Source organism: Pristiophorus japonicus, chromosome 13 (genome assembly GCF_044704955.1).
Source record: "Pristiophorus japonicus isolate sPriJap1 chromosome 13, sPriJap1.hap1, whole genome shotgun sequence".
Lineage (NCBI taxonomy): Eukaryota > Metazoa > Chordata > Chondrichthyes > Pristiophoridae > Pristiophorus > Pristiophorus japonicus.
The window spans coordinates 138710729-138730625 of NC_091989.1; the positions used below are offsets into that span (position 1 = coordinate 138710729).

At 42.2% G+C, this 19897-nt stretch overlaps 1 protein-coding gene across 1 annotated transcript in view; it reads left to right on the forward strand.

Annotated features, from left to right (window-relative positions):
- Positions 1-19897, forward strand: part of itfg1 (integrin alpha FG-GAP repeat containing 1) — a 331482-nt gene that overhangs the window by 253766 nt on the left and 57819 nt on the right. The window contains exon 14 of the mRNA XM_070898049.1: positions 18776-18854. Coding sequence (XP_070754150.1) covers positions 18776-18854 — 79 coding nt within the window. The remainder of the gene's footprint in view (positions 1-18775; positions 18855-19897) is intronic.

Consider the following 19897-nt stretch of genomic DNA (forward strand, 5'->3'; position numbering starts at 1 on the left):
CCTCACGGAATGTGTTATTCAGTGGTGTCAAACTTTGCCTCAGTTCCTCATGACGTGTTGATTAACTTTGTTTTCCAGGGTGGTGCCTCCTTATCCCTCTCCCAAGAACTCTAGTCAAAACTAACAGTCAATACCATACTCTTCCCATGCTGCTATAATCTATGTTTCCAAACATTTTACTGTCCTTGATCTGCACTGAATATGTAAGTTTCCCTGAGTCTGTACTAAGGTTAATACAATGGATGGTTCATTAACCATCAAGCTTTGCTGCGTAGCAAGCTATGCTGCTTCCCCTTTTTAAAACCCATTCAAGCAAGTGTGTAAGCGTGCTTTACATACATAAGCATATTTTACATACAATCGGTCAATTACAATCCGTACCATAAGACAGAGGAACTCCCGATTCCTCAGAACCTCCGAATACTTATAAGCCCTACAATCTAGACCATGTGTCAGATCAATTCGCTACCTTCAGTATCCACTTTAATGACCATTTTTTATCCCCTTACACCAGGTGATCCAATGTGCAAGGCAGCAGACCAAGAAAAATCTTCCTATAATAAGAACATTAAAAAATAGGAGCAGGAATAGTCCATACGGCCCCTCGAGCCTGCTCCACCTTTCAATACGATCATGGCTGATCCGATCATGGACTCGGGTCCATTTCCCTGCCTGCTCCCCATAACCCCTTATCCCCCTATCGTTTAAGAAACTGTCTATTATTGTCTTAAATTTATTCAATATCCCAGCTTCCACAGCTCTCTGAGGCAGCGAATTCCACAGATTTACAACCCTCTGAAAGAAGAAATGTCTGCTCATCTCAGTTTTAAATGGGCGGTCCCTTATTCTAAGATTATGTCCTCTAGTTCTAATTTTCCCCTATCAGTGGAAACATCCTCTCTGCATCCACCGTGTCAAACCCCCTCATAATCTTATACGTTTCGATAAGATCACCTCTCATTCTTCTGAATTCCAATGAGTAGAGGCCCAACCTACTCAATCTTTCTTCATAAGTCAACCCCCTCATCTCCGGAATCAACCTAGTGAACCTTCTCTGAACTGCCTCCAAAATAAGTATATCCTTTCTTAAATATGAAAACCAAAACTGCACGCAATATTCCAGGTGTGGCCTCACCAATACCCTGTATAACTGTAGCAAGATTTCCCTGCTTTTATACCCTTTGCAATAAAGGCCAAGATTCCATTGGTGTTCCTGATCACTTGCTGTACCTGCATACTATTCTTTTGTGTTTCATGCACAAGTAACCCCAGATCCCGCTGTACTGCAGCACTTTGCAATTTTTCTCCATTTAAATAATAACTTGCTCTGTGATTTTTTTCTGCCAAAGTGCATGACCTCACACTTTCCACCATTTTACTCCATCTGCCAAATTTTGCCCAGTCATTTAGCCTGTCTATGTCGTTTGCAGATTTTTAGTATCCTCCTCACACATTTTGAAGGGGGAGGGTGAACAGCCAGTTGTCATGGTGCACATAGGAACCAACGATTTAGGTAAAAAACGGGATGAGGTCCTACAAGAATTTAGGGAGCTAGGAGCTAAATTTAAAAAGTTGGACCTCAAAAGTAGTAATCTCAGGATTGCTACCAGTGCCATGTGCTGCAGGATAGCTCAAATGAATATGTGGCTTGAGGAGTGGTGCAGAAGGGAGGGATTCAAATTCCTGGAATATTGGAACCGGTTCTGGGGGAGGTGGGACCAGTACAAACCGGACGGTCTGCACCTGGGCAGGACTGGAACCAATGTCCTGGGGGGGGGGGGGAGTGTTTGCTAGTGCTGATGTGTAATGAGAAAAGACTAATTAGCAATCTTGTTGTGCGAGGCCCCTTGGGGAAGAGTGACCATAATATGGTAGAATTCTTTATTAAGATGGAGAGTGACAGTTAATTCAGAGACTAGCGTCCTGAACTTAAGGAAAGGTAACTTCAATGGTATGAGATGTGAATTGGCTAGAATAGACTGTCGAGTGATACTTAAAGGGTTGACGGTGGATAGGCAATGGCAAACATTTAAAGATCACATGGATGAACTTCAACAATTGTGCATCCTTGTCTGGAGTAAAAATAAAACGGGGAAGGTGACTCAACCGTGACTAACAAGGGAAATTAAGGATAGTGTTAAATCCAAGGAAGTGGCATATAAATTGGCCAGAAAAAGCAGCAAACCTGACGACTGGGAGAATCTTATAATACAGCAGAGGAGGACAAAGGATTTAATTAGCAGAGGGAAAATAGAGTCGGAGAGGAAGCTTGCTGGGAACATAAAAACTGACTGCAAAAGCTTCTATAGCTATGTGAAGAGAAAACTAAACACAAACGTAGGTCCCTTGCAGTCAGATTCAGGTGAATTTATAATGGAGAACAAAGAAATGGCGGACCAGTTAAACAAATACAAATACTTGGTTCTGTCTTCACAAAGGAAAACACAAATAACCTTCCGGAAATACTAGGGGACCGAGGGTTTAGTGAGAAGGAAGAACTGAAGGAAATCCTTACTGGCGGGAAATTGTGTTCGGGAAATTGAGGGGATTGAAGGCCAATAAATCCCCGGGGCCTGATCGTCTGCATCCCAGAGTACTTAAGAAAGTAGCCCTAGAAATAGTGGTTGCATTGGTGATCATTTTCCAACAGTCTATCGAATCTGGATCAGTTCCTATGGACTGGAGGGTAGCTAATGTAACACCACTTTTTAAGAAAGAGAGAGAGAAAATGGGTAATTATAGACCGGTTAGCCTGACATCAGTAGTGGGGAAAATGTTGGAATCAATTATTAAAGATGAAATAGCAGCGCATTTGGAAAGCAGTGACGGGATTGGTCCAAGTCAGCATGGATTTATGAAAGGGAAATCCTATTTGACAAATCTTCTAGAATTTTTTGAGGATGTAACTGAGGAGGACAAGGGAGAACCAGTGGATGTGGTGTATTTGGACTTTCAAAAGGCTTTTGACAAGGTCCCACACAAGAGATTGGTGTGCAAAATTAAAGCACATGGTATTGGGGGTAATGTACTGACGTGGATAGAGAACTAGTTGGCAGACAGGAAGCGCAGAGCCGGGATAAACAGGTCCTTTTCAGAATGGCAGGCAGTGACTAGTGGAGTGCCACAGGGCTCAGTGCTGGGACCCCAGCTCTTTACAATATACATTAATGATTTAGATGAAGGAATTTAGTGTAATATCTCCAAGTTTGCAGATGACACTAAGCTGGGTGGCGGTGTGAGCTGTGAGGAGGACGCTAAGAAGCTGCAGGGTGACTTGGACAGGTTAGGTGAGTTGGCAAACGCATGGCAGATGCAGTATAATGTTGCTAAATGTGAGGTTATCCACTTTGGTGGCAAAAACACGAGGCAGAATATTATCTGAATGGTGGCAGATTAGGAAAAGGGGAGGTGCAACGAGACATGGGTGTCATGGTACATCAGTCATTGAAAGTTGGCATGCAGGTACAGCAGGTGGTGAAGAAAGCAAATGGTATGTTGGCCTTCATAGCTAGGGGATTTCAGTATAGGAGCAGGGAGGTCTTACTGCAGTTGTACAGGGCCTTGGTGAGGCCTCACCTGGAATATTGTTTTCAGTTTTGGTCTCGTAATCTGAGGAAGGAAGTCTTGCTATTGAAGGAGTGCAACGAAGGTTCACCAGACTGATTCCCGGGATGGCAGGACTGACATATGAGGAGAGACTGGATCGACTGGGCCTGTATTCACTGGAGTTTAGAAGGATGAGAGGGGATCTCATAGAAACATATAAAATTCTGATGGGACTGGACAGGTTAGATGTAGGAAGAATGTTCCCGATGTTGGGGAAGTCCAGAACCAGGGGACATAGTCTAAGGATAAGGGGTAAGCCATTTAGGACTGAGATGAGGATAAACTTCTTCACTCAGAGTTGTTAACCTGTGGAATTCCCTACCGCAGAGAGTTGTTGATGCCAGTTCATTGGATATATTCAAGAGGGAGTTAGATATGACCCTTACGGCTAAAGAGATCAACGGGTATGGAGAGAAAGCAGGAAAGGTGTACTGAGGTGAATGATAAGCCATGATCTTATTGAATGGTGGTGCAGGCTTGAAGAGCGGAATGGCCTACACCTGCACCTATTTTCTATGTTTCTATTGCTTTTCCTCCCATCTTTGTATCATCAGCAAACTTGGTTACGTTACACTCAGTCCCTTCTTCCAAGTCGTTAATATAAATTGTAAATAGTTAGGGTCCCAACCCTGATCCCTGTGGTACCCCACTAGTTACTGATTGCCAACCAGGGAATGGACCATGTATCCCGACTCTCTGTTTTCTGTTAGTTAGCCAATTCTCTATCCATGCTAATATATTACCCCCAACCCTGTGAACTTTTATCTTGTGCAGTGACCTTTTTTGTGGCACCTTGTCACATGCATTCTGGAAGTCCCAATACACCACATCCACTGGTTCCCCCTTATCCATCCTTTACGTTACATCCTCAAAGAATTCCAGCAAATTTGCCAAACATGACTTTCCCTTCATAAATCCATGCTGACTCTGCCTGACCAAATTTACTTTTCCAAATGTCCTGCTACTGCTTCTTTAATAATGGACTCCAACATTTTCCCAACCACAGATGTTAGGCTAACTGGTCTAATAGTTTCCTGCTTTTTGTCTGCCTCCTTTTTTAAGTAGGGGCATTACATTTGCAGTTTACCAATCTGCTGGGACCTCCCCAGAGTCCAGGGAATTTTGGTAAATTACAACCAATGCATCCACAATCCCTGCCACTACTGCTCTTAAGACCCTAAGAGGCAAGCCATCAGGTCCAAGGGATTTATCTGCCTTTAGTCCCATCTTACTGAGTACCACCTCTTTAGTGATTGTGTTTGTGTTATGTTCCTTTCCCCCCTATAGCCCCTTGACTATCCACTGTTGGAATATTGTTAGTGTCCTCTGCCGTAAAGACTGAAACAAAATATTTGTTGAGAGTTTCTGCCATCTCCATGTTCCCCATTACTAATTCCCCGGTCTTATCCTCTCAGGGACCAATATTTACTTTAGCCACTTGTTTCCTTTTTATATACCTATAGAAACTCTTGTTATCTGTTTTTATATTTCGTGCGAGTTTATTATCTTCCCTTTCTTAATAATTATTTTAGTCATTCTTTGCTGCCTTTTAAAAGCTTCCCAATCTTCTGTCCTTCCAGTAGTTTTGGCCACTTTGTATGCCCTTGTTTTTAATTGGATATCGTCCTTTATTTCTTTAGTTAGCCACGGATGGCTATCTTTTCTCTGACACTCTTTCCTCCTCACTGGAATATATTTTTCTTGAGAGTTGTGAAATACCTCCTTAAATGTACACCACTGTTCATCAACCGTCCTACACTTTAATCTATTTTCCCAATCCACTTTAGCCAACTCTGCCCTCATACCTTTGGAGTCTCCTTTATTTAAGCTTAGTATGCTGGTTTGAGATCCAACTTTCTCACCCTCCATCTGAATTTGAAATTCAATTATGCTATGATCACTCATTCCAAGGGGATCCTTTACTAGGAGATTGTTTATTAATCCTGTCTCATTACTCAGCCATGATCATATTATCATATTGAATGGTGGTGCAGGCTCGAAGGGCCGAATGGCCTACTCCTACTCCTGCACCTGCACCTACTTTCTATGTTTCTATGTACACAGGACCTGATCCAAGATAGCCTGCCCCCTGGTTGGTTCTGTTACATACTGCTGAAGGAATCCGTCCCTTATGCACTCTATGGGCCCAAGTTTCGGCCTCAGTTGCTCCTGATTTTTTGGAGCAACTGGTGTAGAACGGAGTATCTTAGAAATTCAAATTCTCGGCATTTAGTTTGCTCCAGTTCTAGTCAGTTAGAACAGTTTCACTTTGGAACAGAATTCTTTTTTCAAAAGGGGGCGTGTCCGGCCACTTCCGCCTGTTTTCAAAGTTTCGGCAGTGAAAACTTACTCCAAACTATCTTAGAATGGAGTAAGGGAAGATTTTTGTACGCTCAAAAAAACCTTGTCTACACTTTAGAAAATCAGGCGTAGGGAACAAGGTCGGGGGGGGGGGGGAGGGAAGTCATTAAATTCTACAATCAATCCTTAGTTATACTTATACAAATATTATACAAATAAATCCAACCTGAATAAAAATTTATAAGCAAAGAAAAGATTAAATAAACCATGTTCCTACCTGTGTGAAAGTGCTTCAGGCAGGCCTTTCATGTTGGAGACAGGCAGGGGTGTGGCGTCAGTGTCTCAACGACAACCCCAACAGCGGCAGCAAGCAGCCTTCGAGCTGAGCTGCTGTGCTGCAGGCAGGCCTTCATTCTCTTAGTGGCTGACCGGCAGCCGAAGGATCAACGCCGGAGGCACGCAGCTTTTCAAGGGGGTTGAGGCCATTCGGCCATGGGATAGGAGCAGCGTCAGTGGCTGGCTGGCAGCCGAAGGATCAACGCCGGACGCACGCAGCTTTTCAAGGGGGTTGAGGCCATTCGGCCATGGGATAGGAACAGCGTCAGTGGCTGGCCGGCAGCCGAAGGATCAACACCAGACGCACGCAGCTTTTCAAGGGGGTTGAGGCCATTCGGCCACGCTTCTGGGGCGGCGTCAGTGGCTCGACGGCAGCCGAGTCCTTTTAAAAATGGCCGAGTGCCAATGTTTGTTTGACACTGCGTGTGCGCGTACGCTCCAACGCGCAGTGTTGCCGGCACCACATTGGCTCATTTAAATTGGACCCGCCCCCCCACTACTTACAGAATCGTCGCGAGTGTTTGGTTCTGCCCCTCGCTGTGAAGAGCGCGCCACGCCAAGCTGAGATTGAGCTCCGAGGAGCCGGAGAATATCGAAGTTTTTTTCTAGCGCACTTTTAGGCGCGAAGAGCAGGCGTCCAGCTCGGAGGTGCGCCATTTTCGGCGCGGGCCGAAACTTGGGGCCTATGAACTGTTCCTCAAGACTACCCTGGCCAATTTGCTTTGTCCAATCAATATGGAGGTTAAAAGCACCCATGATTATTGCTATTCCCTTTTTACAAGCCTCCACTATTTCCTGGTTTATGCTCCGACCAACAGAGTTGCTACTGTTAGGGGGCCTATAGACTTACGCCCACCAGTGACTTTTTCCCCTTATTATTCCTTATCTCTACCCAATCTGTTTCAACATCCTGATCATTTGAGCCAATATCATTTCTCACTATTGCAGTGATTCCATCCTTTATTAATAGAGCTACCCCACCTCCGTTTTTTTTTGTCTGTCCTTCCGGATTGTCAAATACCCCTGAATATTTAATTCCCAGTCTTGGTCACCTTGCAACCAATCTCTGTAATGGCTATCAGCTCATACCCATTTGTATCTATTTGTGCCGTCAACTTATCTATTTTGTTACAAACGCTACATGCATTTAGACAAAGAGCCTTTAAATTTGTTTTTTTACACTTTTTTCCTGCTTGTTTTCTCTCCTTCAAACTCACTTTCTTTATTTTTGCTTTCTAATTCCAGCTTTACTTCCCTCCCTACTGAATCTATTTTCAGGTTCCCATCTCCCTGCCAAGCTAGTTCAAACCCTCCCCAAAGCACCAACAACCGCCCCCCCACCCCAGCCCTGCGAGGATATTGGTCCCGGCTCTGTTGAGGTGCAACCCGTCCGGCTTGTACATGTCCCACCTACCCCAGAAGCGGTCCCAATGCCTCAGGAAACTAAAGCCTTCCCACCTGCACCATCTCTCCAGCCACGTATTCATCTGCTCTATCCTCCTATTTCTGTACTCACTAGCTCGTGGCACTGGGAGTAATCCGGAGATTAATACCTTTGAGGTCCTGCTTTTTAATCTCTCTCCTAGCTCCCTAAACTCTGCCTGCAGCACCTCATCCCTCTTCCTACCATTTGTCATTGGTACTGATTTGGACCACGACCTCTGGCTGTTCACCCTCTCCCCCCAGAATGCCCTGCAGCCACTCAGTGACATCCTTGACCCTGGCACCAGGGAGGCAACATATCATCCTACAGTCACATCTGTGGCCGCAGAAATGATGTCTACTTCCCTGACTATGGAATGCCCTACCACTTTCGCTCTTCCTTTCTTTTTCCTCCCCCCCTGTGCAGCTGAGCCATCCGGGGTGCCATGGACTTGGCTCTGGCTACACTCCCCAGAGCCACCATCGCCCTCACCGGTACTCAGAACAGAGTGCTGGTTGGAGAGCAAGATGGACTCAGCGGACTCCTGCACTACCTGCCTCGTCCTCCTTGTCTGTCCAGGGGTCACCCAAACCCTATCTGCCCGCACACTCTTGAGCTGTGAGGTGACCACCTCTAAAAACGTGCTATCCACGTAGCTCTCAGTCTCGCGGATGCACCGCAGTGCCTTCAGCTGCCGCTCAAGCTTCGTCAGTGTCATGTTAAACCACAGAAAAGCTTCTTGATAGTTAGTAATTCAATTGAAAGTTTGAAAAGTGGGAAAGAGCATTTAATACAGCAACATTACTGGTTAAACATGTACTCCATTTACTTTGCAGCACTTCAACCAGCTGTAACCCTGACTTCAGGGAAAGCACAGCAAACAAGGTACTACTGCTGCCTGTGAATTGTCCCTCCAAAAAAGGTAGTTTGCCCTATCAAAATTGCAATATAAACTTGTGAACTGAACATCTCAGCCTGCCCACACAAGCCAGCAAAATGATTTTGCACTTCACTGACCAATATGCACCTTCCCCAGTCAATGGGGTCAGTAGGGTAAACAGAAATTAAGTTGCAAATTATAACTTTAATGCATGTGCAAAGTTAAGACAAGCTTGGCTGATTTTTCAGTTTTTATTAATATCGGTGGTGAAGATTCAACAGCACAATGACTCTGAAGCATTATTGTATAACTGCTTATTGAACATGCTCTGCAAATAAATGTGCCATGAGTAAGTTTGCAGAGCTGACTAAATACAACTCTAAATGGGAACCAAAATGTCGGAGTAAAAGCAAAAACCTACATACGTCTTTGGTTCAACATGTATTTATTCATTGATCTCAGTAAAACAATTAATGGACAGCTGTGTTTAATTTTAATGTACAAGCTATGTCTCCTCGGGCATTTTCTAAGAAAATTCTCCTGTATTTTCAATTAAAGTTATGGAAGTTATAAAAACTATGCAGGAAAATCCTGCTGCATATAGTCTGCAAATTAAAATAATCAGGAATTTTTAGTGACCTGAGAAACATACATTGTATAAAGAGCTCGCATACACAGTATAATGAATATATGCATACACAGTATAATGAATATATCATGCTCTAAAACACATGCTCGTTGTTTGAAATTACCTACTTTATTTAAAGAAACACAATTAATACTAGAAATAATCAAACTAGTGTCAGCCTTGGCTCAATGGTAGCATTCTCACTTCTAACTCAAAACGTCATGTGTTCAAGTCCCACTCAGGAGACTTGAATACTTAATCCAGGCTGACACCTTAAAGCAGTGCTGACGGAGTACAACATTGTTAAACCGAGGCTCCAGCTGCCCACTCAGGTCGACATAAAAGATCCCATGGCACGATTCAAAGAAGAGCAGGGGAGTTCACCCGGTAATACCAACATCACAAAAACCGATTATCTGATCATGTGTTTGCTGTTTGTGAGACCTTGCTGTGTGCAAATTGGTTGTCGTGTTTGCCGACATTACAATAGTGACGACACTTCAAAGGTAATTCATTGGCTCTAAAGTGCCATGGGACATCCTGAGGTCATGAAAGTTGTTATATAAATGCAAGTCCTTTTCCTTCCTTTAAAATCAGTCATTCTGATAACGCTATGCTCGGGAGTGGGGAATTTGGAATATTGTAGTAGATTTCTTGGAAATATACCTAGAGTTAGTATGGATTAGTATCGTTCAATTTTAAAGGTGTTACGATACAGATAGTCTATACTACTCACGCTATAAATATAAATTAATAGTTTCTCCATTATTATAATGAGTGTGCACAAAGTATAGTGAAACCTGTATAAACGGACGTTCCCAAAAAAGACATTTGCAAAAAATGTACACTTACTGACAGTCCTAAATAACTTAAATTGTAACAGATACAGAACAATTACAAGCTATGCACCTTCAATGCAGCCTTCAATGTGTCAAGCCCTTTTACACCCTAAAACACTGGACACAGCCTGACGTCACACTTTAAAATGTTTAAAGTACGTACTGTATCTGAGTCAAAAGATTGTGATGACTGATGGATTGTCACTGGATTCCTTTTTGTCCATGTCAGTATCGGAGTTTGAATTACCCCTGCACTGCTGTCAGTATACACAATGAAAATTTTGAAAGTAAGATACCTTCAAAAGACTGATAGCTGATGCCAGTCCCTTAGGTATCTGTAATTTACAGGTTTCATTGTCTTAACAAAAACCTTTGCAGTTCCAAGTTCATTCAGCAGCCATGAGAATAATTTCTTAAGAAAAAGATGTCTGTCAGCTGTGGCTCCGTTTGTCTCTGCCTCTGAGTCTGAGTCAGAGGTTGTGGGTTCAAATCCCACTCCTGAGTCTTGAGCACAAAAATCTAGGCAGACACTTCAGTGCAGTGCTGAGAGAGTGCTGCACTGTTGGAGGTGCCATCTCAGATGAGACGTTAAACCGAGGCCCTGTCTGCTCTCTCAGATGGATGTAAAAGAACACATGGCACTATTTCATAGAAGAGCAGTCGCGTTCTCCCCGCTATCCTGGCCAATATTTCATCCTCATAGGCAGTCCCTCGAAATCAAGGAAGATTTGCTTCCACTATAAAAGTGAGTTCTCGGGTGACTGTACAATCCAATTCAGGAATTACAGTCTCTGTCACAGGTGGGATAGACTGGCTGAAGGAAGGGTTGGGTGGGGAGTCTGGTTTGGCGCACGCTCCTTCTGCTATCTGTGTTTGATTTTTGAATGCTCTCGGCGATGAGACTCGAGGTGCTCAACGCATTCCCGGATGCTCTTCCTCCACTTAGGGCGGTCTTAGACCAGGGATTCTCAGGTCCCAGTGAGGATGTTGCACTTTATCAAGGAGGCTTTGAGGGTGACCTTGAAACGTTTTCTCTGCCCACCTGTGGCACGCTTGCCAGGTAGGGGTTCTGAGTAGAGCACTTGCTTTGGGAGTCTCATGTCTGGCATGTGGACGATGTGGCCTGCCCAACGGAGCTGGTCGAGTGTGGTCAACGGTTTGATGCAGGGGATGTTGGCCTGAGCAAGAATACTGACGTTGGTGCGTTTATCCTCCTAGTGGATTTGCAGGATCTTGCGAAGGCAACGCTGATGGACTTCTCCAGCGCTTTGAGGTGTCTACTGTATATGGTCCTCGTCTCTGAGCCATATAGGAGGGCGGGTATCACTACTGCCCTGTAGACCGTAAGCTTGGTGCCAGATTTGAGGTCCTGGTCTTCAAACACTCTTCCTCAGGTGACCGAAGGCTGCGCTGGCACACTCGAGGCAGTGTTGGACCTCGTCATCGATGTCTGCCCTTGCTGATAGTAGGCTCTCGATGTATGGAAAATGGTCGCACCATGGATTTTGATGACCGGGGGGGCAGTGCTGTGTGGTGGGGTCAGGTTGTTGGAGGACCTTTGTCTTATGGATGTTTGGTATAAGGCCCATTCTTTCGTACGCCTCGGTGAAGATGTTGACGATGGCTTGGAATTCGGCCTCTGAATGTGCACAGATGCAAGCGTCGTCCGCGTGCTGTAGTTCGATGACAGAGGATTTTTAACCCTTAATCAACAGCACTTAAAAAACAGATTATCTGGTCATTATCACATTGCTGCTTGTGGAAGCTTGCTGTGCAAAAATTGGTTGCCACATTTTCTATATTACAACAGTGACTTCATTTCAAAAGCACTTCATTGGCTGTAAAGTACTATGAGATGTCCTGAGGTCATGAAAGGCGCTATATAAATGCAGGTCTTTTTTTATATATATCTTATTTCTGGAGCTCTATCAGTAAATTTACCCAGATGTTGGAGGGATATGAAATGTATGTAAATCTTGAACTAAGCTCTTTTCATATACTTTGTTTGCATGGCATTTTCAGGAGCCTGCATTGATGCAATGATTGTGCTACTGTAGTTGTGCCTACTGGTGTGTTAATGTTGCCCTCCTCAGGATCAGAGTTCAGTCCAGGCACATCAAATTGCTCTGGACAGCCAAATCACCAGGATTATGCTGCTTCACACCTACATATCCGCAAACTCAAGGGAGGATAACCCTACCAAGCCTACGAAGCTACTACAGTGCCCCAACTTAGATTAATTGTGGTTGGGAACAGCCTTCCTGAGAAATCCATGACTGGGTATGGATTTTGAAGCCTCTTTGCCCACTGTTCATAAACCTCAGCAGAAGAGATCCAGAAGCATTCCACAATTGTGCTAATAAAATCAGTCTGGAGATACCTGCTCTTTGCTTAAGATCCCAGTCTGGCACAATGGGGGGATCCCAGGCATATTTACCACACACAGATTCAGAGCCGAGCATGAGAGGCAATTACTAGGCCAGACTAGTTTTGATAGTGATTTAATTTACATTTTTTCCAATTTTTCTCACTGAGATTTGCACTGTACTTATCCTGTCAGTCTCAGTGCACCCAAACATTTTCGGATCCCCGCCTACCCTACGCGGTCAGAAGGACTAAGCAGCTGGAATGGCTTTCCTAATGGGTATACCCTGTTCTACATAGAAACATAGAAAATAGGTGCAGGAGTAGACCATTCGGCCCTTCGAGCCTGCACCACCATTCAATAAGATCATGGCTTATCCTCTGCATAATAATGGAGGAGGAGCAACAGAGGCAAGAGGCTCTGAGAGCCAATAGCCCATTCACTATTACTGCTACTTGTGCTGCTGCATTTACACTTGTTTTATGGCAGTTTTTATATTCTGGTGCAAGCAAATAACCTCTGCAGAACATAGATGCAGGAAGAATGTTCCCAATGTTGGGGAAGTCCAGAACCAGGGGTCACAGTCTAAGGATAAGGGGTAAGCCATTTAGGACCGAGATGAGGAGAAACAACTTCACCCAGAGAGTGGTGAACCTGTGAAATTCTCTACCACAGAAAGTTGTTGAGGCCAATTCACTAAATATATTCAAAAAGGAGTTAGATGTAGTCCTTACTACTAGGGGGATCAAGGGGTATGGTGAGAAAGCAGGAATGGGGTACTGAGATTGCATGTTCAGCCATGAACATTGAATGGCGGTGCAGGCTCGAAGGGCCGAATGGCCTACTCCTGCACCTATTTTCTATGTTTCTATTTGGGAATAAATTCCTCTCAGCAATATTGACTTAGAAACTGGCCTAATATCCGGTGTAAATGGGAAATTCTGGGCTATAGAAATATATAGTGGAAGGTACTGAGATCCTATGGCAATTAGAAGGTAAGATAAAGTTGCCTTCATATAGAATTTTTTGCAAATCCCAAAGTATTCTATTAAGTACAGTCAGCTTTTTTTTTCAAATATTGTTTTACCAGTTTTGTGGTCTGATTAATTTTTAATTGGAATAGCTATATAATTACAAGTTGTTGTTGAAACAGATTGTTAAAATATTTAAGGTGATGATAAATGTTTATTAAGCACAGATTTTGGGATAAGTATTTTACGGAATGACTAAGATAATTCCTCAGGATTGTAACCCTTATAAACACGTCATCTGACACAATCAATGCCCAGAGAAAAGCTATTTGGATGCGATATTTGTGTCGCTAACACATGGTTATGAAGCATTTTTTATTGCTAATGGATAATCAGTGAATCATGTTGGAAATAGCCAACATAAGGCTATCTCTGATCACTTTAATGATCAGGATCGAGTGTAAACCAATCAGGTGGGTATATTGTGTTTAGTCAGAGTTTAAGATGGAATATAACACATTAGTTATACAGCAAAAACATACAACCGTCACAAGTAGCTGATACCAATCCGATTGGACAAACGGTGAGCAGTTCTCTGGCTTGCAGCCACTTTCTCTTCGTCTAGAGCTTCCTTCGGTAAAGCATGGGATCGCTCAAAGAGCATTCGACCGGCTCAACTTCTGTTTCGCTCTCTCCTCACACCGTTTGTGAAGACATCCTTGATAAAGCTACTTTTATTCCATTTTTAGGGGTGGTCCTGAAATGGGATATTGACCAAACCTTTTGACCTATAGAGGTTTCCCTAAAAACTCAATACCCAATGGGGCTTCAAGTTCTTTATCTCGATTCTTGGGTCAAAGCCCACCCTAAAGATGTCTAATAATTTTGGCCATGTGTCTTTCTCTGTTTATAATTTCCCAGGGTTTCTTCCTTTGAAATTTGTGTCTTAACTCTTTCGTCCCTATCCTCTTTTTGATCTTATGAGGCCAAACCAGAAAATTGCTCGCTTCATAGTGTTCCCTCCTTTATGATGTAGCAAATGTTTAACACGTTGTCTTAAAGATACATAAACAAAGTTGAAGTCTTAACTTGAAAACAACAGACAATGGTTAGCATAGTGCAGAATGCTATAACATCTCAGCAGAGTACCAAAACATTAGCTTTTCTAAGCATCTATTATCAGTCTGAGGAGACATTTCATCTCCAGTTCAAAACAACAATTTAAATACAGCGTTCTTCGTGTCAGTTTTATACATTTTGATACCCTGATCTCTAACAATCATTGCATGTAACCACAATAATAGACTGTTGCTTAGTATATAAAACTGCAGTCACAACCTAAAATTATTTAGAATAAAATTAATAATATGGATAAATTGTAATCTGAAAAAAAGTGTACCTAAAAGATTAACCCACACAATTTGCAAAAGAAAGAAAATCTGAACTTTGTGTTGTGCCACACCATTCTTGAAATGTACAAAGGCAGCCAAATGATTTGGAGTCTGATCTTTAATCATCATTTCACTGTAAATTTTTTACATGTCATGCAGCCAACTAAAGTACTCACTTTACAATCACAGTAAATCTTGTAATGGAGACATGTTGCTACATCAGCATGTTTTTTTAAAAACGGATCTATTATATAACGGTGCTTTTTAATCTTGTCAAGTTCTTTACTTCTTTCAAAGATGAACATGCTGAGATTTATATCTGCATCTAGGAACAATAATTTATTAAAGATGTGAAAGAGTATCGCATAGAATCTACAGCACAGAAATACACCATTTGGCCCAACTGCTTTCTACTCCACACAAGCTTTCTTGCATTCTAATTACCTCTTTCCCATCTTTCTTTCCTTCTCCCTCATGTGCATCAAGCCTCCCCTTAAATGCTGTCTGCTTCAATCACTCCATGTGGCAGCAAATTCCACATTATCCACTCTGCTTTTTAAAAAAAAGCTTCTAATTTTGTTATTTTATCTCTTAGTGGTTATCCTGTATTTATGCCCCCTTGTTATGGACACACCTGTAAGTTTCCCCACATCCACCCAATTGAACCCCTTCATAATTTATCAGGTGGTCTCTTCGTCTTCTTTTTCCAGAGAAAAGAAACTCAGACTGTGCAATCTTTCTCAATTGTTGCATCCTATTAATTCTGGTCATGATCTTGTAATTTTTTTCTGCATTTTCTCCAGTGCTTCAATATTATTTTTATCAAATGGAGACCAGAACTGCACACAGTACTCCCAAGTATAGTCTATCAGAGGTTCTATATAAATTTAACATTGGCCCCTACTTTTGTATTCCCAGATCTCTTTGCTCCTCTACCCCATTTAGCTTTTTTTCTCCTTATTCCTCTAGCTAAAATGGACCACATCACACTCACTTTGCTTTGTGTCTGTCTTCACGGAAGTAGACACAAAAAACTTGCTGGAAATAGTGGAGAACCAAGGGTCTAGCAAGAATGAGGAACTGAAAGAAATTATATTAGTACTGGAGAAATTAATGGGGCTGAAAGCCGATAAATCCCCTGGACCAGATGGCCTACATTCTAGGGTTTTGAATTGGTGGGTATAGAAATAGTGTCATCTTCCAAACTTCCATAGATTTTAGAACGGTTCTCGTGGATTGGAAGGTAGCAAATGTAACCCCATTATTTAAGAAAGGAGGGAGGGAGAGAGAAAACGGGGAACTACAGACCAGTTAGCCTGACATCAGTAGTAGGGAAAATGCTAGAATCTAAGGATGTGGTAACAGGGCACTTAGAAAATGAATAATAAGATTGGGCAGACTCAACATGGATTTATGAAAGGGAAATAATGTTTAACAAATTGTAAAAAGCAGAATAGATAAAGAGGAACCAGTGGATGTGGTGTATTTGGATTTTCAGAAGTCATTCGATAAGAGGTAATTAAACAAAATTAGGGTTCAAGGGATTGGGGATAATATACTAGCATAGATTGAGGATTGGTTAACGGCCAGAAAACAGAAAGTAGGAATAAACGGGTCATTTTTGGGTTGACAGGCTGCAACTGGTGGGTTACTGCAAGGATCAGTGCTTGGGCCTCAGCTATTGACAGTATATATCAATGATTTGGATGAAGGGACCAAATATATATCCAAGTTTGTTGATGATACAAAGCTAGGTGGGAATGTAAGTTGTGAGGAGGATACAAAGAGACTTCAAGGGGATATAGACAGACTAAGTGAGTGGGTAAGAACATGACAAATTGAATATAATGTGGAGAAATGTGAAATTATTCACTTTGGTAGCAAAAATAGAAAAGCAGAGTATTTTTTAAATGGTGAGAGATTGGGAAATGTTGGTGTCCAGAGGGACCTGGGTGTCCTTGTACACGAATTATTGAAATTTAACATGCAGGTACAGCAAGCAATTAAGAAAGCAAATGGTATGGTGGCCTTTATAACAGGAGGATTTGAGTATAAGAGTAAAGATGCCTTGCTGCAATTATATAGGGCCCTGAGACTGCACCCGGAGTATTGTGTATAGTGTTGGTCTCCTTACCTGAGGAAGGATATACTTGCCATTGAGAGAGTGCAACAAAGGTTCACCAGACTGATTCCTGGGATGGGATGGGTGGGATTGCCCTATGAGGAGAAATTGAGTAGACTAGGCCTATATTCTCTAGAGTTTAGAAGAATGAGAGGTGATCTCATTGAAACATACAAAATTCTTACAGGGCTTGACAGGGTAGTTGCAGGGAGGATGTTTCCCCTGGCTGGGGTGTCTAGAACCAGGGGTCACAGTCTCAGAATAAGGAGTCCGCCATTTAAGACTGAGATGAGGAGAAATTTCTTCACTCAGGGTGGTGAATCTTTGGAATTCTCTACCCCAGAGGGCTGTGGAAGCTCAGTCATTGAGTATGTTCAAGACAGAGATCGATAGATTTTTGGATATTAAGGGAATCAAGGGATATGGGGTAGTGCAGGCAAGTGACGTTGAAGTAGAAAATCAGCCATGATATTGAATGGCAGAGCAGGCACGAGGGGCCAAATGGCTACTATTTCTTATGTCCTTGCTACATTGAATTTTATTTTCCATTTATCTACCCAGTCTGCAAGCTTGTCTTCCTGCATTTTGGCACAGTCCTCCACAGAGCTACACTTTCCCCCGCCTCTCCCCCGCCTCTCCCCCACCCCCAAAAAAGCAATTTGCTTTATCTACAAATTTTTATACCATAACTCCTATATGGTGATCAACAGTAAACAGCATGGATCCCTGCCGGAAACCACTTCCCACTTTCTGCCAGTCTGAGAAAGTTCCCTTAACTCTTACCCTCTGTTTTCATTAAAGTTGAATACAGTGGAGTCTGGAGTTACTGAATTCAATATGTCAGGACTATGATATAATGAGGCTTAATGGATTTTCGTTTGGTGAAATCTTCTGAAGGGGGTCTTTGTTCCTGGTAAAATGCAGAACCCAAGCTCGCTTTAATATACTGTACAGTAATATAACTTCAGTTGACTTCAATGTAAAATCAATTTAACATTGATTGCACTTCCTCACTGTGCTGTGCATGCGAGCCTAGACCAAGCTGAGGCTGGGATTTTCCAACACATCTGGAATGCAAGCTATGGACTGTAAATGAGTCACTGAGAATCCAGCTGATGCTGACCTGCTCTCAGATGGCAAGCTGCCAAAGCTAGTCTCCGGGGCAGAGATACTGTATAGTAGTGAAAGACTGAAAGGTTGTCACTACTACCAGTTTCTCTTAATGGGTGGATAATTTATCATGTAATTTACTTGAAAAATAATTTAATCTTCTACCTGTTTTGGTTTGGACAAAGTTAAATATGGTTTTAAAAAATCTAATATTAGTGGAATTCAATAGATATTGAAGAAAATTAATTTCATCAACCCAGTACTGTGTGCAGTTTTGCGGGCCCATTATAGAAAAGACATTAAAGCCATAAAGAGTGTAGATTCACAACACTGATGCCAGGGATGGGAAATTATAGTTATGGGAAGAGACTTGAGATATTGGAACTTTTTCACTAGAGCAGTGAATAGAATAATTTTAAAATTATGAAGGGTTTGATAGAGGGAAATACTATTTCCTCTGACTGGAGATCATATAAAGAGGGATTGTAAATTTAGAATTATCATTAGGAGGGAAGAAATAAAAAAATTTTTACAGAGATTTTGTCAGAGCATGAGATACTTTGCTATAGGAAGTCATTGAGGTAGAAACCATTGCATCTTTTAAAATAAAATTGGAAATATATTTTAAGCAGCTAATGATACATGGATACTACACAGCAAAATGAATAATAAGAGCTTTCCTTTAACCTCAATTGGTTGCTGAAGAGATTTAATAATTTGTTATGTTATTGCTTATAATGTATTTTTGGTGAAGTTGTATGTATGATATATGTAATCCAGTTTGATTATCTCTTTTTCTGTAGCCATTTGGTGTGAATCAGCCTGGGCCGTACATCATGTATACAACAGCAGATGCTAATGGATATCTGAAAAATGCTTCAGGTGGGTGCAAGTTAAAGTAGCACTTAGAGCTCAGGTCTAGTGTAACTTACATTTACATTTATTTTCACTTAAGTAATGTTCTCACTGAAATAATTGTATTAATGCCATAATGTAGAAAAAGGAAAATAAATGAACAAAGATGAATTGAGCCAGCACTACCAGTGATAAGCCTAAGTTATTGCATTTGAAAATGACTAAGATAGTCTATCAAATAAGAGTCACAAATGGTTTCCAAATAGCCCACAATTAAGTACACTTCTTAGCTTTTAGCAACTGCTAAACTAAAGGGATTTACATTGCTTAACTTTATATTCAGTGTCAGATTTGACCACTCTGGCTCATCATGTTAATCAATACGTCTGAGAGTCTAGTGTCAGCAACTTCAATACTTTATTATGAAATACAAGACTTGGCTTCTGCCTTATCTTGCTTAAATGTTAGAGAATTCAGCATGGGGCATAGAACCGACAAAGAATTGAAGTTGTGTTTCAGGAGTAAATCCAGGCAGAGACAGCATTCTCCCTGCATGTTACAAAAATATATTGACATAGAAGACAAATACATAACAATATGCAGTTACCACGCGGACAAAGAAATTTAATTTACTTTAATTTGAGTCGGCTGACCATTAGTACAGTTCTGTTGGACATATAACAGTAAAACATCATCATCATAAGCAGTCCCTCGAACGAGGATGTCTTGCTTCCACAAGAGTTCACAGATGTTTCAATGAAGGACCTGATATTCCAGTCCTGAACTCCAGTTGAGGGGATGGAAGATGCTTATGCGTGGATTTTTTTAACGTGTGGTGACCGTTGCACATCAGCCACCACTCAGGCTCAACAGAGCTAGGCCTTTATCCAGTGGCAAGGGTTAAACCAGGACGACTGGAGGCCTGCTCTGCTGCACGGACCTAGTGCGCACACATATCGCAGTGTGGGCAGGCCCGTGCTGCCCCTGGGCCCTCGGCTCTTCTGGGTCCCGTATTCTCATTCGCACACCTTCGCCACGATGTCCCAGGACCCGGCGCTCCAACTCTATTT